General features: G+C 35.1%; 1 protein-coding gene and 1 pseudogene across 2 annotated transcripts in view; both read right to left on the reverse strand.

Moving 5' to 3' along the window:
* The window catches only part of VPS13C (vacuolar protein sorting 13 homolog C), a 227,916-nt gene that overhangs the window by 111,175 nt on the left and 89,125 nt on the right, over positions 1–27,616 (reverse strand). For both annotated transcript variants that reach the window (XM_077128091.1, XM_077128092.1), the window contains exons 27-40: positions 23,479–23,558; positions 20,811–20,870; positions 19,430–19,592; positions 18,629–18,745; positions 17,694–17,797; positions 17,346–17,513; positions 16,570–16,874; positions 13,099–13,246; positions 12,242–12,350; positions 8,731–8,867; positions 6,835–6,991; positions 4,664–4,743; positions 4,128–4,187; positions 2,274–2,433 (exon numbers count right to left, since the gene is read on the reverse strand). In XM_077128091.1, the coding sequence (XP_076984206.1) occupies positions 2,274–2,433; positions 4,128–4,187; positions 4,664–4,743; positions 6,835–6,991; positions 8,731–8,867; positions 12,242–12,350; positions 13,099–13,246; positions 16,570–16,874; positions 17,346–17,513; positions 17,694–17,797; positions 18,629–18,745; positions 19,430–19,592; positions 20,811–20,870; positions 23,479–23,558 (1,848 nt within the window). The remainder of the gene's footprint in view (positions 1–2,273; positions 2,434–4,127; positions 4,188–4,663; positions 4,744–6,834; positions 6,992–8,730; positions 8,868–12,241; positions 12,351–13,098; positions 13,247–16,569; positions 16,875–17,345; positions 17,514–17,693; positions 17,798–18,628; positions 18,746–19,429; positions 19,593–20,810; positions 20,871–23,478; positions 23,559–27,616) is intronic.
* LOC143656536 (polycomb group RING finger protein 2 pseudogene) lies at positions 20,879–23,255 on the reverse strand (annotated as a pseudogene).

Below are 27,616 nucleotides of genomic sequence, written 5' to 3' on the forward strand. Positions count from 1 at the left end.
GAAAATGTTGATGGACTGTCGACTTTGGGCCCTCTACATGATACGTGCTGAATGCAGGTGGCTGAAGGATGCACTGACGGAGAAGTAGATTGGCCAATGGTGGGTATACTTATGAACGAAGGTTGTGCTGCTACAAAAAGGAATAAAGTCGCGAGGCATGCAATGATGTGAATGAACAGTGGGACATTAGGTGAGAAAAATAAGCCAGAAACAAAAGAACAAGAATGGTATGGTAACCTTTAGAAAATGCTTATAAGAAAACGGGGGCCTAGATTGTAAGCTTTTAGAGCAGACATATTAAGTCTGGAGGGGTGATATTTACATCTGGATTTTGAGAGGCTGTTTTATATAGATAACCTGATAGAGATAAGAACAAAGCTGAACAGGATGGGGTTAAAGCAATTCAGAACATAGAGGTAAGGAAGACAGTGTCTACATTTTAGAAACACACATACTCTTTGAGACCAATGGAAAAAAGGTTTATTTGGTCTGGAACTGATATTTTCTGTAGTGCATAATATAATTCAATCTATCTGTATAGCTCATTTGAACAACTAAAACACACAGAGCACAGAGTAAGAAAGAGGTCCGTTAATTCTGGATAGATTATTGTAATGCCTAGACACATCCTAGAGTGAATTAACCAGATAATCAAAAAGTATTGGCAAAGTCCCCTGAGGGATGGGAGAAAGAATATGAAACTATTAAACCTTACCTCAATCCCTTGAGATGTGTCAAACTTTAGGAACACCCAAAACAATAGGCCATGCCCTCAATCATGAAGCGTTCTCTTGTGAAACTTATGTAGGTAGTGGAGAAGCTTAGACTACTATAGGCATGTCTAAGAGTTACTTATAGAGGATCTCTTTTGTTGCTCAGACATGGCCTCAGTCTCTCCAAGCCCAACTCTGCAAGTGAAATCATTTCTCTCCCCTCTAAGTGGGACGTGACTCCAGGGGTAAAAGTCTCCCTGGCAATGTGAGATGACTCCCAGGGATGAATCAAGACCTGGCACCTTGGGAACAACAATTCCATCCTGACCAAATGGGGGAAAAGAAGTGTAATTAATAAAGTATTAGTGGCAGAGAGAGTTCAGTAGAGTCGCGAGGCTACTCTGGAGGTTGCTCTTACACAAGCTTCAGTTACACCTTGCCACCTATCACAACCTGCCAACCAGGACCATTCCAGCCAATCCTAAAGAACATCTATGGCAATATATAAGATTCCACAAGGGTTCCACGCACTAGAGTAACTTTCCAGAAACCTACAACCTCCAGATGGGTCCCTGGCCCAGGTAAGTCCTGAAACCTAGCCCCGCCTCTCCAGAACATCAGTTAATTCCATCTCTCTACCCCATATTAGTGACAGACTCTTCCAATATCAAAAATTTAGAACTGCCATAGCCCAAACACCCCTATGAGAGGTATGGGAAGATCAAAGGTGATGGTGGAGTTATACAGAGAAGATAAGATTTAACAAATGAATATGAATGCTGAATCACTATATCTATAGCTCTTTTAGTCTCCAGTATTTTAGAGCAGTTAGAACTTAAAACCTACAATTGTGAAATTGTAACCCATGTCAAACTCTAAAATACGTTCTACAACTAACTGTGGTGCTGTGCTTTGAAATGTCTTTTTTTTTTCCCACATGGGCAGACTCCAGGAATTGAACACATATCCCTTAACTGTTTGTGAGCTAACTACAGTTTTGGTTAGAAACCAAAGTGATTCTGTCTCTTTCATGAGACCCCCCTTCTGTGCCCCCCCAAAGCACTTAACAAAAGTGTTGAGTACTGGGCCACGGTGGCTCAGCAAGAATGCTTGCCTGCCATGCCAGACGACCTGGGTTCGATTATTTCCGGTGTCTGCCCATGTTAAAAAATAAAAAAAAGTGTTGAGTACTGGGTAGTGCCTGAAATGGGCTTTTGTTACTATGCATGATTCTACTCATATTTAAATTTCCTCCTTTCTCACTTTCACTGGATGAAAGCTTGCAAAGAGGCCATCAATGCAGAGTATATACAATTTTTATTTTATGTAAAAGCTAGATGGTGAGATCAAATATAAATACATGATTAATATTAAACAACATTTAAAATCCTTCACTGAATTACCATAGGGTATTAAATTTGTCTTCTTTTGACTCAAACTTAATTTGTTAGAGTAGCTATAACTTCAAAGTGATAAATATTTATCTTAACTTGAAAATACAAGTTATTACTATTAAAGTTTCAGATAGAAAGTTTTAGACCATGATTCAAAAGGTAATACCAGTTTTGGCAGTAATACTTCTGGACTCCCCCATAAGTGGTTTCAGCTCAGATTCCTTCTCAGAAAGAAGGTCAGAGGATGGACCAGCAGATGATAAAAAATCCATGAAGGACAGAAAAGCTTCCAAATGAAGTACTAAGTCTAAGGATGAAAATGAAACCTAAGATGATAAACAGAGAGGCAGATTTCAGATACGGTAACATTTTAATGTTAAACATCAACATATACAAGCAGCACAAGAATAGTTCAATTAAAACCCTTAAAAAAATAGAGCTCACTTTGACAGTGTTTATCCTTACTAGACAATAAATCAACAACTCTGCTTACCCCCACATATGATCCTAATGCAGCAAACTAACGATGATGAGTTTTAACTTAGATATAGGAAGTATTATCAAACCTTAAGCCATATTTCCAACAGTTTTAAGACAGGATATACATTCCCAAATGGACTGTAAGCACTGCTTGTATTGGACATGATTTAGCCTTGTCCTTAATCTTATTCTAGTCCTTAAGTAAATAACTCAACTGTTCAATGCTTCCATCAATACAAGGTCAAATAACCACTACATACTACAATTAAAAATATTCCCTTTAAAAATGTATCATTTGTTCGCTTCCTAGACCATGCACCCAAAAAAAAAAAAAGTGTATTATTTGTCACTTCAAAACCATTAGTATGGGGAAAAAAACATTATTAGGGTGGCTATTATCAAAGAACAGAAAATAACAAATGTTGGCAAGTTCATGAAAAATCACAACTCTTGTACATTGCTGGCGGGAAATGTAAAGTGGTGCAGCTGCTTTGAAAACAGTTTGTCAGTTCCTCAGACAGCAAAACACAAAATTACTGTATAGCAGGAAATCCACTCTTAGGTATACCCGAAAGAACTGGAAGCACAGACTCAGATATTTGTACATTAATGTTCACAGCAGCATTATTTATAATAGCCAAGAGGTGGAAAGAACTCGTGTCCATCAATGAATGAATGAGTAAACTAAATGTGGTATATACAACTATAAAAAGGAATGAAGTTCTGATACATCCTCCAACATGGATAAACCTTGAAGACATCATGTTAAGCGAAAGAAACCAGACACAGAAGGATATTGTATTATTTCACTTATAAGAAAAATTTAGAATAAGCAAATTCATAGCGACACAAAGTAGATTACAGATTATCAGGGGCTGGGGAGAGGGGAGTGAGGAGTCACTGTTTAATGGGTATAGAGTTTCTGTTTTGGATGGTAAAAGTGTTTTGATATTATATGGTGATGACGGTAACAAAATACTGTAAATATGGTATCCTTAAAAATGGTTAGAATGGCAAATTTTACATTTTATATATATAGATAAAAATTTTATGGGCGGGCCGCGGTGGCTCAGCGGGCAAGGTGCTTGCCTGCTATGCCGGAGGACCTCGGTTCGATTCCCGGCCCCAGCCCATGTAACAAATACGGAGAAACAGAATACAATAAAACAAGAAAATGTTTCCCTTTCTTCCTTCCTTCCTTCCTTCTATCCTTCCTTCCTTCTCTCTGTCTTTCCTTTAAAAAAAAAAAAAAAAAAAAAAAAAAAAATTTTATACATAACATATATATATATTCTAATTGCATTATTTGTGTACTTGGCAAAGTAGTCATTAATTCACCTCGGAAAACAAATAATCATTTGAGAAATCAAATCAACCTTAAGAACTTTAACTCTATATCCATTTCATGTATCTGCAATGTAGTATTATTGCCACTCTCATTCTAATTATAGATCTCACAATCTCGTAACTGGAGATGGCTAGGAAGCTAGATTTATTCACTATCACAACTCAGCCTTATAGTGCATTATACATGTCTTACCTTTACTCTCTGTTTGGTATTGCCATGAATGGTCTTAAATTCCGGTCCCTCAATGTCAGCCTACAAATAGTAAAGGATTAAACTATTGGCTTGCAGACGCTAAATATTCACTCACTGAAAACATACATATTTTTTACTTTTTAAAGTAGGCTATTAAAACATTATAAACACAACATTTTTAAAGAGAAAGAACATTTCCAAAAAACAAATGACCACATAAGCATTTCTCACATTCTACATAAACAAAAACTCAAATTTTTCATACTTTTGGGAAGGAAATGCTAAAGGAAGGTAAAATGCTATTATAGCTAGATGACAACAAACTTTATAGTAAAATATCCCATTTATTCAATAACATAGGGTAGCTCCAAAGATTAATAAAAGTATCCAGTACTGTCAGATGCTTACTAGTCCTCCAAAACAACCATCTTTAGAATGAAAAACTTCAGGGGAGAAAATTAACTATGGGGGGGGGGCTGATATTCAAAACATCATATATTCAAATGATAAAGAATCCTAGAAATGAAACTAGGTACCTTTGTCAATAACATTTTCAGAAGCGGTTCATCAGTTATGTTAGAAGAGTTAATAACGTAAAGAGGCTCTCCTCTAGAGTCTAAAAGAGAAATAGACAGGGTTGATCCAACAAGTCTCTCAAACATTTTAAAAGTGTTTTAAAACACACTCATTTCCAAAGTATTTTAAAACAGGACCAGTAACACAAATATATGTGCTTATTAAAATTCATACAATCATACACTACAAAGGGTGACTTTTACAGGATATAACCATACATCCACAAACCTGACTTTGTAAGAAGCAGCTGTATAAAACAAAAAAAAAAACAGTAAGCACCAGCCAATTACAACTGTTATGACACTTGGTATTACTGGCATTATTTATTTCATCAAATCACAATATATTAAAGAACAAAGCTATAAAACACATGCACTAGGAATTACTGTCAATATGTTTTCTTTACTCAAATATACCTCATAAAGTTTCTATAAACTCTAAACACCCTTAGTAACTTTAAAAGTTGGCCTGATGCTTTATTCTGTCATACAGCTATATAATATTCCATCATATGTATATATCACAGTTTAGCCACTCGTCTGTTGATGGATATTTTGGCTGTTTCCATCCCTTCACGAGTGTAAATAACGCTGCTATAAACATTGGTGTGCAAAATGTCTGTGTCCTTGCCCTCATGCCCACTGAGTAGCCATGTTTCTTGAAGGTGATTGTATAATGATATAGCTTTCACAATGTGACTGTGTGACTGTGAAAACCTTGCATCTGATGTTCCTTTTATCTACCTTATCAACAGATGAGTAAAACATATGGAATAAAAATAAATAATAAGGGGAACAAATGTTAAAATAAATTTAGATTGAAATGCTAGTGATCAATGAAAGGGAGGGGTAAGGGGTATGGTACGTATGAATTTTTTTCTGTTTTCCCTTTATTTCTTTTTCTGAAAAGGTGCAAATGTTCCAAGAAATGATCATGACGATGAATATGCAACTATGTGATGATATTGTGAATTACTGATTATATATGTAGTATGGAATGATCAAAAGTTAAGAATATTTGTGTTTGTTTGGTATTAAAAAAAAATTTTTTTTAATTAATGAAAGAAAAAACAGTTGGCCTGATGCGATTTAGGAAGTGAATTTAAAAGATCAAGGAAATCCACTAAAGAATGACTGAGTATTATTTGGGGGGAAGAAAAGCTACAAGAGGATGCTCATATTTTCACTCTGTATACTTCCATACTATAAAATTAAAAAAAAAAAATTTAAGGAACGCTTCTCCAAAGGCAGGAGCCAGCGGTCAGCCTAAACCAACTCATTCTCTGAGAGACAACGGGAAGTGTAAAGGTCAGGCTTGCACTAGAGGCTACGAAGAAAGAATGCAAAGAGTAAGTCACTTGAATCAAAGACTTGGGTCTCATATCAGCTGAGGGCAGCTTGTTTTGATGATGCCTTGGAGAAATTCCAGCCCCAAAGTTATTTGGTGCACTGGATTGAAACCTCTGCTGCCCCATAAGATGAAAGGAATGCAACAAATACTGACTGACTGTTATGCTATCTGCTATGAAGCATGAGATGATCTCTGTCCTTGAGAATTTGAGTAACAAATCATTTTTATTTTTTATAAAAAATAATAATAAAAATAATCATTTTTATTTTTTAATTTAAAAAAATTTTCACAAGTAGGTATTCATGTAATTAAAAACAAGTAAGAAACACTTATGCTATTTAAAAATAAATAAAAAAACAATAAGTTATACTTCCTAGTAAATTAATAGAATTTTTCAAAAGGGTACCTGGGCTCTGTTGCTGGGAATTGAAACTGAGCTATGATTTCCTAAAAAGTCAGTTCTCAGGACACAGTTATATAGAAATGTTTCTTTTTATAAGAACTAAAGTATTATATATAAACAATGATGACATATGCTTCATTTTTAATATATATTCTACTTTATGCTAAATATAGGTGTGTATAGAGATATATTCTTTATACCTAATAACTAGATAAAACAGTAAATTTTTTAAATATCAAATTCCTTTGTATCAATGTAATAAATTTACTCTAACTAAATAATTATGATGATGGCAATACAAATGTTTTATATTGATAAGGTAGGGATCATTTGCCTATTATAAGAATAATTTATATAGTATAGACCTCACACACTTACCAGTGAAATCAAAGCATCGCATACTAATCTTTTTTAGAAAAGCTTTAGCAATCATGTCATAGGTTTGAACTCTAAATTCCATTCCAAGTTGAAACACATTTAGTTCATGTAAAGGCCTTCCTTTTTTTCCCTCTTTCTTCATCAAAGTAATTACAACCTAGAAAAAGGTATTGTATTATCACAAACAATTTCACTAATACACAAGAAGTTTGCATTTTAATAATTACCCAGAATGATACAACCCAAAATTCACACAATATAAAGATGTTTACTTCCATTTGTGCCGGCAAATCCTACCTAGTCTTATTTATCTTGGAAGGCTCATTTATTTGTTTAGATTTTTTGAAGCATTACCAATATTTTTTCATGGTTTTTAAAGGTAAAGTCAGGCAGGCCATGGTGGCTCAGCAGGCAGAGTTCTCGCCTGCCATGCTGGAGACCCAGGTTCGATTTCCAGTGCCTGCCCATGTTAAAAAAAAAAAAAAAAGTAAAGTTGAAAAAAAAAAATCCATTGGGCCTAACTCCTAGAACTCCTAATCTGATAGATGCCCTTTCACCTGAAGGTCTCTGAGACCAACAGCCAATTTTAACGCTGCTCCTAAGGCAAGGTTTAATATTGCTCCTCAGCCCCAGTACTACTGACACTTCGGACTGGATAATTCTTATTAGTAGGGGGTGTTCTATGCATTGTAGGCTGTTTAGCAGCATTCTTGGCCTCTATCAGTAGCAACCTCCACAGGTTATAACAACCAAACACATCTCCAGACAGTGGCCAAATATTCACCTGGAGGGCAAAAGTGCTCCCAGCCCCATCACTTCCCTAAGGTAAGGGAACTGCCATTATATATTGCAAAGGATACTGAAAAAAAAGGACTTAAAGGGTTTTCTATGTACTAAAGTCCATTTGAAAACGGTGATTCGTTTATCAATGTTTCAATTATAAAAGCTTAAAAAAACTTCAGTAACTCTGATATCAACTAGAAAAACTGTGAAGGTTTAACATGAAAGAAAAGCATATATTTGAGATTTTAAAAGTAGGATCCATTTGTTTAAAAGATTATTATTTTTAACTCAGAGAAAAACATAAGCTGTATAAAACTATTCAGTGATGAAGGGATTTGGGGGGAAGTTCTTCCAAGTCCCTGTATCACATGTTAAACCTACTCCTCTTTCTATTCTGCTTCAGCCTCTTTTCTACTTTTTTCTCAAAAAATACTTTATTCTTCTTTAAAAACTTGACTCAAATATCACTTTCTCCAGGAACTGTACCCTTATCCTCTCAAGCTGCTTAGATGCTTCCTCCCTGCCATCACTACCACATATTCCAAAGTACCCTGAATATTTTTAGTGAAAATACTTAGGAAAATTTTAAATGTTTGTTTTCTTGTTTGAAGTCACAGTCTATGCCTTTTACTTCTGTATTTTAACAACTAACACAAACAATGAATACTCATTGAACATGTGAATAAAGAAGAAGAAAAATACTTTTAACCTTCCCTCAAGAATCTGTAGATAGAAAGCATATACTAGTTATATTAGACATTCTGTACTTTTCTATTCTATTAAGACTTCTAAAATTTACAAAGGAATTCTTTGCAACTGTTTCCTTTCTTCTTTTATTATATGAAACCTAAGCATGCCAAATTCTAACAATCCTAAAATCATTCAAAAAGCATGTTAAAGAAAATTCTACTACTTTCTCTGTGATATATTATATTCCTCAAACATAACTCATCTTTAATAAAATCTCAAATTTTAAAACATCACTCCTGCATGTAAACAGCCTATGTAAAATATTTTTCATCCATGTCAATAACCTCAAGTTTATTTTATTAGAGATAATTACAAATATTCATTATTTATTGATCTCACTTTACAAAAACAGAAGTTACAAACCTCTTTGATTTCAAAATTTAGCAGCAGATTAACAATGTCTACAGATCTTATTTCTTCCACTCCTGTTGTTAAAGTGTCTTGTGAAGCGCGAACATTTTGTTGTGAGGTAGAAATTTCAAGTCGCTCTTTAATTTCACCTAAAGATGTTTAAAAGAAATTCATTCACCCCTATTCACACATTTCTTCCTGGAACATTTATTGAGGAAGGCACTGAAAATCCACAGATCAGAAAGACACAATTCTAGCCATAAGAAAGCTCACAGCTTAGTAAAAGACATATATTTAAAATACAAACAAACAAAATAAGCAGGCCACACACAGTCATATTAAGCGGACAAATGTTCATAGACTATATACAAAAATGCACAAAAAACAGAGAACAAGGCATGAAACTATTATGGAGAGATCAAGAAAGGTTTAACAGAGAAGTTATCATCTGTGTAGCATTGAAGAGTCTAAGAGGAGACATTCCAGAAATAATGTGGACTGTGGAAAAGCTTAGAGAAATAACACATCATGAGAGGATTTTTAAAGAATGGAGTTTTATACAGCTAAACTATAAGGAGGATAACAAGAGATAAGTTTAGAAAAGGAAAAAAAAGGGAGGTTAGAGTCTCTTATACCAAAAACACAAGTAAAGGTATATGAACATGATGCTCTTTTTCTGAAATTCACACCATCTGAAATGCACTGAAACTGCTTTCTAAACCATAATGCTCAATAATAATAACAGTTATCACTCGTGATAGCTTAATAGACACCATGCTAAAGGCTGTAAGCAGATTATTTCATTTAATTCTTACAACAAGCCTTTGAAGTAAATACATATTCAGTTCAGACAGATGCAGTAACTTTCTAGTGACAGTAATGGCAAGTAGCGGAGCCCAATTTGTAAGTCTGATTTTATAGCCTTCACTTTTAACTACCCCTCAGTATTATTACATTACCTAACAATATTATTACAATTAACATTATCTATAACCACTATTTCAGCAAACAGGAATCTTGTGCTACACCAGAAACCCATACTGAAAACCACTGCTGTTAATTATTACCTTTGATAAAAAGCAAAGCTTAAGGCAAGGTTTCTTATTTATTATCTTATTCTAGAATTGTTCCAATCATAATAGGATCCAGGGGAAATAATTCTGGCAAATATTTAGCTTTTACAAAACAATTCCTAGGATAGGCATGTATTTTATAAGCATGAAATAAAAAGCAGCGACCACTTAAAAAACTGACAAATTGGACTTCACAAAATTAACAAATTCAACAGAACAAAAGACTGACAGAGTTTCTGCTGGGAATGTGAAAAAGTTTTGGTAATAGATAGAGGTGATGCTCACAAAACACTGTCAGTATAATATCAATGAATTGTATAACTAAAAATGGACAAAATAGAAAACTTTATATTGTATATATGTTATGGCAATAACTTCTATTGTTTCAAAAAGGAGTAAAAAGGCAAGCCACACAGAGAAGATATTTCTACACATATACCAACATATATACATATAAAACATATAACCAGCAAAGAGCTCATACCCCGAATGCATAAAGAACTCTATGTAACAAAAGAAAAAAGACAAACATCTCAATAAAAATAATATCCAATAGAAATGAATAGTCATATCACAAAAGAGGATATCCAAATGGCCAATAAGCATATGAAAAGGCATTCAACTTCATCAGTAATCAGAGAACAAATGAAAACCAGAGTCAGACACTACTACATAGCTACCAACACGACTAAATTTTAAAAGAATAGTAATACCAAGTACAAGTGAAAATGTGAAGCAAAAGTAATTCTCATACATTGCTAGCAGGAATGTAAATGGGTATAAGCTCTTGAAAAATTGTTTGGTATAATGACATAAGTTACTGATACTAAACAGAAACCTAATCATGACCCAGAAATTCTACTCACAGATAAATATACCCAAAAGGAAAGAGTGTATAAGCACATCAAAAGACCAGTTCAATAACATTCATAGCAACTTTACTCATGACAAGTAAGAACCAGAAACAACCTAAATGTCCATCAAGGGTAAAATGGACAAATACATTTTGATGCATTCATATAATACTGCACAGCATAAAATAAACTAGTGCTACATAAAATAATTTGATTAATCTAACAAATGAAATGTTGAAAAAAAGAAGCCAAGCACCAAAGAGTATATTCCGTATGCTTCCATTTATATGAAATTTCAGGAAAGATAAAACTAATCTAGTATGGTATTACAAATTAGAATGCTAGTTATTTCTGGGTAAATTTGGAAGTGAGAGGAGAGGAAGTTGGTAGTGACTGGTAAGAAGTATAAGGAAGCCTTCAGGAGGCTGGAAATGTTCTATTTTAGTCACAGTAATTACACAGGTATATCCAGATGTAAAAATTCATTGAACTATACACTTAACATCTGGGTATTTTGTTAATATACAGTAAAACGCTTTGTAAAAATGAAAAAATGCAGTGAGATACCATTTTCACTTAGCATATTGGTAAGAACAAAGAAATCTGGCTACATATTGTGTTAGAAAAGGCACAGTAAATCAAGTTTATTGGATTGCAAAATTAGTAGAAAATTATGGAGGGCAATTAGCAAGACAAGTAAAAGTTTTAAATGTATATAACTTTTACTTCAGCAGTCCTGGAATTTATCTCACAGATATACATGCACTTGCAAAAACGTATGTACAAGAATGTTCAATGCAATTCAACGCTTATAATAATGAAAGACTGGAAACAATCCAATACTGTCCACCAACAGGGACGTGCTGAATAATGGCACTTTCACAGAATTTAATACCAGGAAGCTGCTAAAAAAAAAAAAAAAGAGGCACATCTACACATACAGATATGGTATATACCCCCAAATACATGTTAACTACATGTGTGTGTACAGGGTTGCTACCATAAAGATATGTACATATATACACACAGATGTATACACATGTGTGTGCATGCATGTATATATATGTATATATATACACACCTTAAAAAAATAAGTCCGGTAGTTACTTTGCCTTTAAATTAAAAGAGCCATTGTAACTAATAATTTAAATTCTCTTAGCATTTATATTGCAATATAATTTTTTCAGTATCTTTGAGGGAGTGCTAATTTATCAACCATTTCAAATCTTCCAGGTATTTCAATACCAAGTCTTACTAAAATCAGATCAAGTATGTCACTAGAGCCTACGCAAATGATTCTTCTCTATACAAGTAAATTCAATAATGGTTTCAGGAATCCACCACTGATTAGAAACCCTTCTTGATGCTCTCCCAACTCATGCAACTTAGAAAACAAATCTGAAACTATAACTGACCATCTGCTTAACGAAAAGAAGTCAATAACCTCCAATTATAGTTTCATTCAATAGCATCTTGCTTATTTTCTTGGTATAATACAAATCACAATTAGTAAATATTATTTTATTAGCTGTCTACCCCACTTAATCGTAAGCTAAACAGAAAAATCTCTTGCATCATATACTGTCACCCTCTCACCTGTCTCTTGTTTTCTTGTTTTCACTTTAACCAAGTCTTCAGTACCTTCACCCAGATTTTCTGCTAGTATTCTAAATAAAAGATTAAGATCTTCTTGATTAAGACTAACCTGCAAAATATTATGTTAAAAGAAAAGTTAAACATTTTGCATTTTTAAATGAAATGATTTTAATAAATAAAATTAATTCCTAGTAACAAAAGATGAAGTACCAAATAATCCTAACACTGGCTGAAACATTCTGTAATCACTGCCCATTCAAATATTTAATGACTTATTTCATGTAAAAATTTTTATTTTCAAGGCCAAGAAAATGTTTTTAGAAGAGCAATGTGATTTATTAGTCAATATTAGCTCCATCAACTTAAATTATCCTCACTGACAGCTAATTATGATTAAAAATCTGATCATTAAAGAAATAAAGTGACAAATTCAGAATATGCATAAATTTCATTTTTGAAACACTCACACTTCTGGTGCAATAAAAAGGCTGTTTTTAATATAAAAAATAGGTATTTCCCTTAATGTCATAATTATCTTAGAGGTACTTATGTATCTATAAAAATATGTGTCATGCAGATAATTTATAGAATGAGATGCAACATATCATACTAATACACAATTTACATACAGATTTCTAGCAATGCGTATTTACAGCAAACTTAAAAGTTGTCATACCTAACTGAAGATTAAATTCTACTTGAAATAATAAAGAACTTCTTATTGGACAACATCTCATTGAAATTTTTCTTACAATACCATCCCATAAAATATGCTACACTGCATTTGGATTTATACTGAAAGAGTTTTCAGAGTCCAAAATTTCAATATCAAACTTTTTCTCCACACAAATACTTACATTCACTGAATCAAGATGCCCTTTTATTTCAACAACAGGCACCTTGTGGTACCAAGATGCAGCTAGATTCCGATTTATAAAAATGTCCAAATTAATTGGGTGCAATAACTGAATATCAGGATGGGAGATGCCTGGCTGGATCACTGTCCTAATGAAAAGTATAATTGATATGTAAGCATAAAAATAAGAAAAAATCCAACATATCACAAACAATCACGAAGTCAAAAGTTACTACTGTAAATACTGATTTGAAATTGTTGTTTGAGTGGCTTCAGCACTGAATCCATAATTAACTGAAGCCATCATCCAGTAGCAGGCACAGACTAAATTATGTGATATACAACAGGCTATTAAGAAAACATTTTTAAATAGTATACAGGTGACAAACTGAATAAATTTTAAAAAGAAACTCATGTGATTTAATATATGGAAAAAATAATCAAATACATCTGTTCAAGAATAGATACAAGTATCCATATAGAAATTAAAGGAAAAAAACAAGGAAAGAGAACAGTTAGCATTTTCTAAGAGGGTCATAAAGCACTTCTCCAGGATTACTTTCTTGATTTGCCTTATAATCATTACTTTTTTATTATGGATAATTAAATCTTCTGAAAAGGACTAACACTTATTTTTAAATGATTGTGCACAAGTCGACCTTGTGTATCACTGGATGTGAACACTGAGGATACATCACCTCTTATACAGTATTATTGCCAAAAATGTATAAACTGAATCAAATCATGGGAAAACATTTTAAAATTAAATTGAGAATACAAGATCAACACACAAAAATCAGTTCTTTCTATACAACAACAATGAACAACCCAAAAAGGAAATCAAGAAAACAATTTCTATTTACAAACACTATCTAAAAGAATAAAACATCTAGGAATAAACACAAACAAGGATATAAAAGATGTACACACTGAAAACTACAAAACATTGCTGAAAGAAATTAAAGATGACCTAAATAAGTGGAAAGATATCCTGCATTCATGTGTTGGAAGACTTAATTTGGTAAGATGTCAATAATGACCAAAGCAATGTACAGAATCATGTGATCCGGATCAAAACTCCAGCACCTCTTTTTGCAAAACTGGGAAAGCCACTCACCAAATACTTATGGAATGGAAAATGACCCTGAAGAGCTAAAACCATTTTAAAAAATAAAAACAAAGAAGGAAGACTCACACTTCTTGATTTTAAATTGTGTCACAAAGCCACAGTACTCAAAATAAGATGGTACAGGTAAAAGGACAGACAGACCAATGGAGTACAACTGAGAGTTTAGAAATACACCCATACATCTAAAGTCAAATGATTACTGACTAGGGTACCAAGTACAGTCAATAGAGAAAGAATAGGTATGGTGTTGGGAAAACTGAATATCCACATGCAAAAGGTTGAGAGGGGATTCCTAACTCATACCAAGAACAAAAAATTAATTCAAAATAAATCAATGATCTAAATACAAAAGTTAAAACCACAAAACTCTTAGGAGGAAAATATTCAGGAGCTGGTATTATGCAATGAATTCTTAGATATGACACCAAAAGCAAGGGTAACAAAAGAAAAAAACAGATATATGGGACCTCCATCAATATTAAAAACTTTTGTACATTATAGAATATTATCGAGAAAGTAAAAACACAATCTACTAAATGGGAGAATCTATTTGGAAACCATATATCTGACAAGCGATTATCAGAATATATAAAGAATGCCTACAACAACAGTAAGAGAAGCAACCAATTGAAAATGAGCAAAAGAAGCAGTGCAGCAGTGGCTCAGTGGCAGAGTTCTCGCCTGCCATGCCAGAGGTCAGGGTTCGGTTCCCAGAGCCTGCCCATGCAAAAAAAAAAATTAGCAAAGGACTTAAGTAGTCATTTCGCCAAAGAAGACTTACAAATGGCCAGTCAAGATGTTCAATATCATTAAACATTAGGAAAATGCAAATCAAAATCACAATGATATACCATTCACACCAACTAGGATACCTCCAATTTAAAAAATAGAAAATAACAAGTGTCCACGAGGATGCAGAGAAATAAGAACCCCCACATACTTTTGTTAGGAACGTCAAGTATTGCAACTGCAGTGGAAAACAGTTTGTCAGTTCCTCAGAAAGTTAAACTCAGAATTACCATATAACCCACCAATTCTACTTCTATATACACATTCAAATAATTAAAATTAAAGCAGAGGGTGGTGGACCACGGTGGCTCAGCAGGCAGAGTTCTTGTCTGCCATGCCAGAGACCCAGGTTTGATTCCTGGTGCCTGCGCATGCAAAAAAAAAAATCAAAGCAGGGGCTTAAAAGATACTTTTCAATCATGTTCACAGCAGCATTACTCATAATAGACAAAAAGCAGAAGCAACCCAAGTGTCCATCAAAAGATGGGTGGATAAACAAAATGTGGTATATAAACGCAATGGTATTGTGCAGCCATAAAAAGGAATGAAACTCTGATACACGTTACAACATGGATGAACTCTGAAGATATCAAGTTGAGTGAAACAAGCCAGATACAAAAGGACAGATATTGTACCATTTCACTTATATGAAATACCTAGAATAACTAAATTCCTAGAGACAAAAAGCAGATTACCTGTTACCAGAGCCTGGGGAGGAACTGGGAGTCACTGCTTAAGGGGAACAAAGGTTCAGTTAAGGTGATAAAAAATTTTGATAATGGATGATATTGATGTGGCACAATATTGTGAATATAATTAATATCACTGAATTGTACATGTAAGCGGGTAAAATGGAAAATTTCATGTTGTATAGATGTTCTCATGATACGGATCTTTTAAAAACACTGAGAGACATTCTATAAAATAAAATGACTAGAATATACTCTTCAAAACTGTCATCCTTATAAAACACAAGGAAAGGTGAAAAACTATTCCAGGATAAGTGTTTATCAGTACAGAAACCCCCTTCAGTACCATTAGGATACAGTTATATCCCATGTGTGATCCTGGACTGGAGGGGAAAATTACTATAATGGATTTTATCAGAACATCTGGCAAAATTTGAATATGGGATATACATTAGATAATATTCTTATACTAATGTTAAATTTCCAGAATTTAGTAATTGTGTTGTTGTCTGGAAAGAGACTATCCCTGTTCTTAGGAGACACCTGCTAAAGTGTTTCAAGGTGAAAGGTCAAGATGTCTACTTTAAAATGATTTAGTAAAAAATGTTTGTTTTAAATAATAATAATATGTTTACAGAGAGAGTTAAATGTAACCAACTGGTGGATGTAGGTGAAAGATGTATAGGAATGTTCATGGTACTACTCTCGCAACTTTTCTCTAGACTTAAAGGTTTTCTCAAGATAACAAGTTGATTAAAAAATAAACTGTTAATAGAAGTATGGAGGGTATAAATTTCAAAAGTCATGAAACTTCATGGAAAACATTAGCGTAATAACTGAATTCATAATTACTGAAACAGTATACCTAGAAAGTTTAAGCTCTGTTAGCTGCACATCCATTCTATCAATTACTGGAGGGTTTACGCCATCTTCACCAGATACCAGACCAAACTGATTTTGGACTCTGATTAGTCCAAGGTCTACCACTACTGCATTGGTGGAAACAGAAGACTGTGGGATGACTATAACTGGTGCTTTCAAATCAATATTGAGGGAAACACGAAAACTCCTCTGGGCAAGATCTTTCACACTTGTGGCAGCCTTTTCCGCAGCCTGGGCTGTGGCGACACTCAGAGCCTCTTTGGCAACGTGGAAATTGTTCAGGAAGTTCTGTGGGCACAGAGTAGAAAAGGAGAAATTCAAGCATGGTACAGACACATCAATAATACCATTTTTTTGCATATGTGTTGATTTTTCTTCCAATAGATAACGTTCAGCTGAGCCCTATTTTTCTAGAACTAGGAGGAAATTTACTGTTAATCCATTCATATCCATGAGCTATCTGACCTGGGCTAATATTATATGGCTAAGGAACAAAGAAGAAATATTTTCAATAGTTTTTGTACTCGAAAATTTGGATTATGTTCCAGCAAAAAGCGTTACCATTACCAGTTCTAAGCAAAAGCCATTAAATCATTCATATTACAGCTGCCTGTTAAAGAGAAGTTTTGACCTCTATATTAATACATAAATACTATCTATAATCAGAATAATACCCACCCAAAACCCAAAGTTATAAGATTTGCATCATAATTAATAGACTTAAGTATTTCTATGTTGAAAAATCAATAGTAATTTTACCAGAAATGACATGAGGAATTTATGAAGATACACAATCTGAATACAGCCAACACTCAGTGATACCACACCATCCACTTTGGTCATGTCAGCATAGGAATTCCCCTTCGTAGCATCTGGATACAAATCCAAGCTAAAACGGAAAACTTCATTTCCCATTATTGAAACAGCCTGAAAAACAGAGATCTGAATGTACTCCATCCAAGAAGATAATGACAAATTAAAATCCCATTTAGCAAAGGGTTCATATTTAAAATTTTCCATACACCATCTTTATAGAAAAACTTTACTATCAAATAAATTTCATTAATATTCAATCATCAAAAAATTTAACTATTTACTTTCACCTACTTTTTTATGAACTGTCTTTGGATCAACATCTATGACAACAATATTTTCCAGTCTAGCAAACAGTGACTGTTTTCTTGACTGAAGAGAAAAAGAGGAATCAAGACCTGAAAAAGAAAATATATTGTCATAATTTTATAGATCTAATATAAATATCCTTCTTTTTCATTGAATAATTTTATTTTGAGGGTGATAAGCTAAAATACTTAGCATTGTTTGAACTTCCAATTGACAAATAAGTTCTATTTTAGATCTTCTTAGTTTTATAAACAATGAAACCTAAAAATTCAGTAAAAGATGAATTTTCAATCTTCAGAAAAAAAATATCACACCTCGTACAAATAGATTACCTCAAGATTTAAGTACAGCCTTTATATTTTATAAGTGATTTATATGGAATTCACAAAAATATTTCACAAGTCAAATTAAGATCAGCAAAGGAACTACCAGCTTCTAAAAAACATAAGCAAAAAAAATTAATTTTCTGGTTTGTAAGTTCTCCAAGAATGTCATTAACAGAGATCACAAGGATCTGGTAAAGACACAACTAGAGGAAAAGCTACACGAGGTGGAACACCTTTTGCCTAAAAGAACATAACCGACTCAGAGGCATTGTTCATTATGAGGTTGCTTTGCATTCATACCAAGATAAAACATTTATAGAATGAAGCCTAAATTCTGGACTGACACGTACCCAGACCCATCAACACAGGTACTGTTTTCTACCTCTGAAACAATTCTCAGTCAGGTTCAAACACCAGTTAATTGGTTCTGTTTTATGGTCAAATTTTAACCAACACTTAAACCCCAAAGAAAAGCAAGCATGCAACCCAATTCCATCATTCTAGCCTCAAAACTCAGAGCCCTCCATTTGTATGGTCTTTAAGCGATGAAAAAAGAAAAAATTAACCAATTTCTAATACTAAGAGAAATTTTACCTTGAATCTTGATTTCAGCAATACTGTTCTTTTCATCACAAACAATGACAAAGAAAGCATTCAACTTGGCAAACAGCCTGAAGTCAATAATGTCACTGTCTTTAGAGGATACAATCACTAAAAATAAAACAAAATCTGTCACAATTGGATTCTAGTAATCTAAAATCTATTAAGGGTTCTTCCCCACATTAAGAGAATCACAATTCTGTTCAAATAATACGCTCCTAGAGATTGCATATATTTTGCAGCATTTGCATTTTAAAAGTGAGATGTGTTACTTTTATTTAAAACACAGGGAAAAAACTAAAATAAATAAGGACAATGAAACTTAAAGGAGTTAAATTATGTGCCTAAAGTCATATCGTATTTAGTAGTACAGTCAGGATTTAAACCGAGTTCTTTCGATTCCAAAACCTAGATTCTTGCCTTCATGTTTCTGGATCTTGATTTTCCTATTTGTAAAATGGAAGGGAAGACTAACTCTCTACAGAGCCCCTGTAGAAGATACTGCAAGGAAAGGAAGATCTCATTGAAAAAGCAGGTTCTCTTCTCCTATTACCCACCACCTAACGGCATCCCCTAAACCACCAAAATAAAAACAAGAACAAAAACAAACCTTTTTTTAAAAGAACGGAACCTACTACATTACACATTAGGTGCCTACATAAGATTTTATTTGAAGAAAGGCTAAAGGGGGGAAATGGCACATAAATGACTGAAATACACAATATCTAAGATTCCTGATGTAGCTCTAAATTCTAAAAACCCTGTTAAAAATAAATAAGAAAGTGTTATTCATACCTTTCTCCAGCATTGAAATTTTTTCTTGCTTTTCAGTTCGAATTTCTGTTTCTTTAGCATCACCCATGTTTTGACTGTCTGATGGAACAATGGTTGTCAGGTAATTAATAGAAGAGAGAAGAGCTTGTGTTTGCAGCAACAGATTTAATGATGAAAAGGTTACCTAAAAATGTTTTGAAAATAATATTAGTTTTTCTGCCCAATTATACTAGTAGTCTCCACAATGGACTCAAACAATTTCCAATTTAGCTTGCATCTCTACCTTCCACCACTTGGAAGGAGAAAAGAGGGAGAGAAGATTCACAACCCAGGCCCCTTGAATAGGGCATATATGGATAATAAATTACACATACACACTTCAGGGGTACACTAGAATGTCAAAGCAAACTAATTCCTCCATTTCCCAGGCATAAATGTCAAGGAACCTCTATCTGTTCTCATGGTCATCCTGCTATTCAACACGTATTTGATTTCTTGGATCTTCAATGAACTATTTATTATTATATAAACATAGAAGCTAGATGATAAAACTCAAATTCTACCATGTGCCACTAATACGTCTAGAAATGATTCCAAATGAAGTATTCATGAGATTTACATATTAAAGGTATAATCATGAGTGAGCAATCAGTCACTAAATGATCTTCTAGATCTTCAACCATGGTCCTATCATTTAACTTTATAACCTATAGGGAAAGAAGTATTTCGGTTTTCAAACCACTGATTCCTGAAAGATAAGATAGCAAGGCAAATTTCTTTCAAGAATATGTAGTTTTCTAATAGCAAATTAATATAAAATAAAGAAATATTTGCTTATAGGTAAGAAAATAATTTTTTTTCATTTCTTCAAAACACTAAAGGGACATAAAACTATAAAAAAGAAAGGTTCACAATATTACAACAGATTCCTCCACCTCTCAAAAGTATAATGTAAAACTCACAATTCTCATTTTCTTTTTAATGTAGCCCACAACTACATTTTGTCTTTTTCTCCTATGCAACAGTCTAAGTAGTAGGGCTTTAGAAATACTCCAACATCTCTCCTTGTACCTGACACTTTTTTCAACCCTGCCTTAAACTATGGTATCTAATTTGGTTTGTTCAGAATCCTGTTGGTTTTCTGTAAATCAAAGTTCCTACATGTCTAAAGCATTCCATTCTTTAGAAATAATACTAAAACTTTTAAGGGCATTAGGATGTGATATAATAAGTAAAAACAGCAGCTTTATTAACAATAGGTATCTTTAAGGTTAATTTATAACTTGTACTGGTTCTTGATTATTTCCTCAAATTATCCTATAAACATTCCTCAAAGGATAGAGGAGACTTCCAGAGAAGATTATTTTGAAATATGACATTTTTCCTTAATAGAATTTCTTACCTTAAGTGTTTGCTCAGTGTTTTCAAAAGTAGTTTGAAAACTGGGTCCATTCTTATCAGCCTAAAAAAAGAAACAAATATTCTAAAGAGGAAATGAAGACCAAAATAATTATATCATTTATTTATGCTCTCTGGTTAACTTATTTATATTTAGTTATAACTGTATTTTTAGATATGTATATTACAATCTTGTGATACTTATTTTACTATTTCAAACTTGGGAAAGCACAACAACATTCACTTCTCAGAAACTGCAACTACGGACTAGAATGATATACTCTCAAGGATGGACGCAGCTTTGAAAGTCATCCAGTCCATCCACCACCTAAGGCCTGAATTCCTTTATAAAGTCTCTGCCATACCTATTCTTCTGTCAATGAAAGAAACAACGTTTCCTTACAAATCCAATCTTTAGAGATCTTTGATTAAATGAGGTCTTTATACTCAGACAAAAATCTATGTCAAATTATAACTGTCCATCAGTCCTATTCCTAGTTTTGTCCTCTGAGAACACACATAGTAAATTCAAACTCAAACAGAAAGTTTTACCTCCTGAGAGGATTCCTCACTGGGTTAGTGTCCCAGCCTACTTACACCCACAATTTATGCTTTTCTCTACTGGAGAACCATTCATATTACTTTTTTTCTATACTCATACATATAGTTTTATTTTTTTAATTTTTTTATTTTTTTTTTATACATGGGCAGGCACCGGAAATCAAACCCGGGTCCTCTGGCATTCCAGGGAAGCGTTCTTGCCTGCTGAGCTACCGTGGCCCGCCCCATATAGTTTTATTTTTAAAACCCACCCTCAACTCCTAAATGGGAGAAGTTGGGGAAAGTTGAAGAGGTAGAAAAACGGCCCAGTAAAAGTGGAGGGGTGGAGAGGCATGCTAGATAAGGAGGGATAGGGTCCCTTTCCTCAAGTTCAAGAGGGCCTAGGCGATCTTTGACAGTTATCTTACATCCCCCTGCTGGTGGAGGTTGGTATCTGCAGGCAGTTACAGATGCTTCTGTTGGCAATTGTGGTGGCCCCACTGGCTGTGGAAGGGGCTTTGGGGAGGTAGAGTGGATGGCTGGGAGTCCATGGTAACAGGGAGAACTATGGGAGGAAGTGGCTAACCTAGGCAGGGAAGAGGAGGTGGCTAGTAGGGTGAAAGAGCTGGGAGACTTATAACTGACAAACTCCTACAAACCCATTGATATTGGTGCCTTCTGAGGAAGTGGGCAAGGTGAGCTGCTTGCAGGCTGGCTGGACATGATACATGATGGAGACTGGGTCATTCCATCATGGGGGTAGATGCAGGCAATCTCCATGGTGGTATGGCCTGTCCTTATACAGTATCTGCATCTTGTACTTGATGCAAGCGAAATGCATCACTGTCCCGTCTGCTGGGTACCACAGGAAGCACACTCCTGTCTTCTTGTTCCATCCCTATTTTCCAATGGGACTTCCTAGTCCCTGACTCCCTTGTAGAACTTGATGGAGAGGATGACATCTTGTCTTCACTCAGGGCCTCTCTTCTCTTTTGATCCATGACCTTGCTGCAGTCCTTTTTGGTACCTTTGGAGACCCAAGGACCAAATGTGTAGACAATGTCTTAGAGGATTTTGTTAGATGCTCAGAAGTGGTCAGATTTTATAGACATGCACATCACACATAAGCAGTATTTTTGGGTGTCCAGGTAGCACACGATGCAGGCTTTGCAGAAGGAATGCAAACACTCCAGGATGGTAGTGGCATCAAGGAAGTACCCCGGAGAGAGGGCATACAAGAGGGAACGGTTCAGCTCGGTGATTCTGATCCATGTGGTCCAATGTATAATGGAGGGGTCACTGTGGGTTCAGATCCAGTGGGTTTTGGAGAGAAGCGGAAGGAAGGGAATAAAGGAAGGGGTGGAGGGGAACAGCCCAGTTGGAGAAGAAAAACATAGCATAAGAAAAGAATTTGCGAAAGCAGCTTGGGTTGAGAGGGAAAGAGGGGAGGGAACTAAGAGGGGAAAGAAGGGCCTGGGGTTGAGGGTGGAGAGACAAAATGGCTTTTTTTTCCCTCTCATTCATATTAAACTTTACTTGCTTACCTGTCTCTCTCCCTACTAGTCTAACTTCTTTGAGAGCATGGAAAGGCTTTCATCTCTCTACCCCAAGTGTCTAAAAGAGTAACTGGCACATAGAGACATCCAATAAATAATGGTTCAATGATTAAATAAATAAACTAATCTTGAATGAAGCTGAATACCACCAGTTCCTTTATTTCTCATACAATATGTTTTTCAGTCCCTTCACAATCTTGGCAGTTCACTTCTGAACCCAATCCAATTTAACTTTATCCTTTTTGATGTATGATGCTCAGTCAAATGTCACCTACATATACAGCTAATGTAGGTAGGTGAATATGCCACAGAACATAGAACCTATTAGCATCTATTTCTTCCCAGGCTTCCATCTGCGGGGGTAAAGAAGTTAGGTGACCTTGTAATAGTTTTTTATTTAAGTAAGAGAAAAAAAGGGGTACAAATGCAAAGAAAAAGAGTAGATATTCCTACAATTAAAAACCACGACACACACCCAGAGCCTTTGGCAATCTACTGCCTTCTTTTTCATTCCATGGGGATAGTTTGGAGATAAATATGTAACCAATAAATATGTAAACATTCTGCAGCCCTTACCTTAACATACTCCACATTTAAAAGATCTAACCCAGATTTGTCAGAAGAACTAACCAAATGAAGGGGCTTCTTTTTGGATCCTAGATTAAAGAAAAAGAAAAAAAAAGTATTTCACGCAAATAGTTCTTCCAAATTCTGGAATTTCTAAAGCTTAACTAAAATTTTTAAAAAGAAACAGACATCTTACACATGTTCATGGTTATGGCATATCTAAGCTAAATAAACTAAGACAAATCCTTACCTTACCTTTGTCATTCAACTTACTTTATAACATATTATTGAACTTCTGGGAAGAAGGCGCAGTGAAGTGAATTGAGTTCAACCCTGATGTGTGGGAAAAGATAGGGACGGGGAGAGAATGACCAAGACTGCGGTCCTGGGTGGTTGAGTGATCGTGAGGGGCCTTTGGTGACTGCTGGGGAGGAGAGAGATGTGGACATCAGGGCGGGGAGGACAGAGTAGGCCAGACAGGCAGTGATCTCTGGCAGGAGCAGACAGCAGTACACAGGGAAGTACAATTGGAGGGAATTTTCTTCCCTTGGCCCCAGCCTGCCCCAGCTGGTGGTACCCGTGGGGAACTTGAAGGTAGGCCCAGACATATGCTGCAAAAAGCCAGGCCTCTGGGTGCCACAGATAGCTGGCATGTCGGGGGCAGTGCATGGTAGATTTGCCAGCCACCACGCTTTTTGGGTCAGTTACCTGCCCTGAGCACTGCTGTCCATTCCCCTGCCCCACTTCAGGACCAGCTGTTCGGCAACCACGGGCCGGGAACAAACCTGCAGTGCACTCCAGCTTCCCAGCCGGCCACTGCAATCAGGAAAGGGTGGGCCTGAGGAAGGAGGATCCTCAGGAGCACCGACTGCTGGTGAGAAGCTATAAGTGCAGGCTGGCAAACCTGGCCTAGATTTTTTTTTTTCCTTTTTTTCTTTCTACTTTTTAAAATATATTTTTTCTATATATAATTTTGCATTAATAGTAATATTTTTAGTTTTTATTTGTACATTTTATATATTTATATTTTATTGATATTTTATTTATGTTTTATTATTATTTTTTAAATATTTTCTCTCCCTTCTGCAGGCACCAGTCTAATACATCTTGGGGTACCTCCTTCTGACTTTGGGGCTTACTACTGTTGAAGTGTGTTTTCTTTCATATTTTTATATTTTTATTTTATTATTTTTTAAATTTAATTAATTAATTAATTAATTTTTCAGCACATGGGCTGGGAATCGACCCTGAGTCTTCTGCACGGCAGGTGGGTGTTCTGCCACTGACATACCTGTGCACCCCTGCACAGTCTTGAATAGACCCTCAGCAGAACTGAATCCTCAAAGCTTCAAAGCAGACAGACTATGGGACAACTACTCAAGAATATTTATAAAGAAATAAAAGTTATCAGGATACTAGATAGATACTAGAAGAGCATAAATAAGAATTAGAAAGATTAAATAGAAAAATGGCAGATCTCAGAGATTAAAGATATGGTAGACCAAATTAAAATATACTAGAGACACACAATAGCAGATTCAAAGAGGTGGAAGGAAGAATAAGGGACCCAGAAGACAGAAAAATTGAACTAGAGTGCACAAAAGAACAAACAGCAAGAAAGACGGAAAAAAATGGAACTGGATCTCAGGAAATAGACCAAGAGGCACACACTATAAGAATCATTGGTGTCCCAGAAGGAGAAGAGAAAAGGGCTGGGAATATTAGTTGAACATATAATTAGGGATTCCTGGTGCCTGCCCATGCAAAAATAAAAGTTTAAAAAATATATATATATAATTGGGGAAAACGTCCCCATCCTTATAAAAGACATAAATACACAAATCAAAGAGGCCCAATGAACACCAAATAAAATAAGTCCAAACAGGCCTACTCCAAGACATATACCAGTCAAACTGTCAAATGCTGAAGAGAAAGAGAAAGTTCTGAAAGCAGCACAAGAAAAGTAATTGACTACATACAAGGGAAAACACGTAAGACTGAGTTCAGGCTACTCAACATGCGCCAGGGAGACAAGAAAGCAGTGGTATGATATATTGAAGATACTGAACAAGAAAGGCTTCCAGCCCAAAAATCTTTATCCAGCCAAGTTGTCCCTCAAAATTGAGGGAGAGACTAAAATCTTCAAAGACAAACACTAAGAGAACTAGTCAAGAAAAGACATGCCCTATAAGAAATACTAAAGGGAATCCAGTCAGCTGAAAAAACAAAAAAACAGAAGTGTGCCAGTCTGAAAGGATTATGCCCCCTAGGAAAGCCATGTTTTAATCCTGATCTATCTCGCAGAGGCAGTCATTTCCTTTAACCCTATTCAGCACCGTAGGTTGGAAACCTGATTAGATTATCTCCATGGAGGTGTGGCGCACAGAATTGCAAGTATTAACCTTTGATTAGAAGGAGCGGTGACTCCACCCATTCCAGGTGGGTCTTGATTAGTTTACTGGAATCCTTCAAAAGAGGAAACATTTTGGAGAGAGCTCAAGAGCAATGGCAGAGTGAGGAGATCCACAAGAACGACAGAGCCCACACAGCCAGAGATCTTTGGAGATGAAGAAGGAATACGCCCCTGAGGGAGCTTCATGAAACAAGCAGCATGGAGAGAAAGCTAGCAGACATCACCATGTTCGCCATGTCCCTTTACAGTTGAGAGAGAAACCCTGAACCTCATAGGCGTTACTTGAGTGAAGGTAACCTCTTGGTGGTGCCTTAGTTTGGACATTTTTAGAGAATTGCTTCAACTGGGACATTTTCACAGCCTCAGAACTGTAAACCTACAACTTAATAAATTCCCCCTTTCAAAAGTCATTCAGTTTCTAGTATATTGCATTCTGGCAGCTAGCAAACTAGACCACAGGAGATGGAAATTCAGAGGACGGCAATGAATTGAAGAACACAAGTAATGGTAATTTAAAGGATAAAAAGAAAAAGAGGGAAAAGAATATATTGAACTGACAAAAACTAAAGGATTAGATGGGATGTTCAAGAACTGCTTTTACAGTAATAACTTTGAACATTAACAGACTAAAATCACCAACTAAAAGACAGGGATAGGCAGAACAAATTAAAAAATATAATCCATCTATGTGCTGTTTATATGAGATGAATCTTAGAGCCCAAGACACAAATAGACTGAAAGTGAATGGATGGTTAAAGATATTCTAGGCAAGCTGTAATTAAAAGAAAGCAGGAGTAGCTATATTAATATCTGATGAAATAAACTTTAAATGTATAGGCTTCATAAGAGATAAAGAAGGACACTACACATTAATAAAAAGGACAGTTCACCAAGAGGAAATAACAATCATAAATGTTTATGAGGCAAACATTGACAAAACTGAAGGGAGATATAGACGTTTCATCAACAATAGTGGGAGACTTCAATACAGCAGCCTCCACTACAGAGAGAACAACCAGACAGAGGATCAACAAGGAAACAGAGAATTTAAACAGTATAATAAATGAATTAGACCTAATAGACATATATAGACCATTGTTGTATGTATGTATGTTGTATGTATTGTTCTCTAGGGCTCATGGAATATTCTTATGCTGGGACGCAAAAAAAAGTCTTTATGAATTTGGTAAGATTGGAATTATCCAAAGCACATAATGACCACAATGGAATGAAGTTGGAAATTAATAATCACAAAAGAACCAGAGCTTTCACAAACATATGGAGAACAAACAACACACTCTTAAATAATCAATGGGTGAAGGCAGAAATTGCTAGAGAAATCAGTTAAGTATGTGGAGATGAATGATAATGAGACTACAATATAGCTGAATTTATGAGATGTGGCAAAGGCTGTGCTGAAAGGGAAATTTATTATCCTAAATGTCTTTATTAAAAAACAAAAATGAGGCAAAGTCCCTTGAGGAATGGGAGAAAAAATATGGAACTACTAAACTTTACCATCAGGGAATATGCCAAACATTAGGGAAACCCAAATCAATAGGCCAAGCCCTTAATCCTGAGACTTACTTTTCTGAAGCTTATGTAGTAGCAGAGAAGCTTAGCCTACCCACCGGTATGCCTAAGAGTTACTTCTGGAGGACCTCCTTTGTTGCTCAGATGTTGCCTAACTCTCTCTAAGCACACCTCTGTAAGTAAAATCATTGTCCTCCCCTC

The sequence above is a fragment of the Tamandua tetradactyla genome, chromosome 14, assembly GCF_023851605.1.
Source record: "Tamandua tetradactyla isolate mTamTet1 chromosome 14, mTamTet1.pri, whole genome shotgun sequence".
In the NCBI taxonomy this organism is placed as follows: Eukaryota; Metazoa; Chordata; class Mammalia; order Pilosa; family Myrmecophagidae; genus Tamandua; species Tamandua tetradactyla.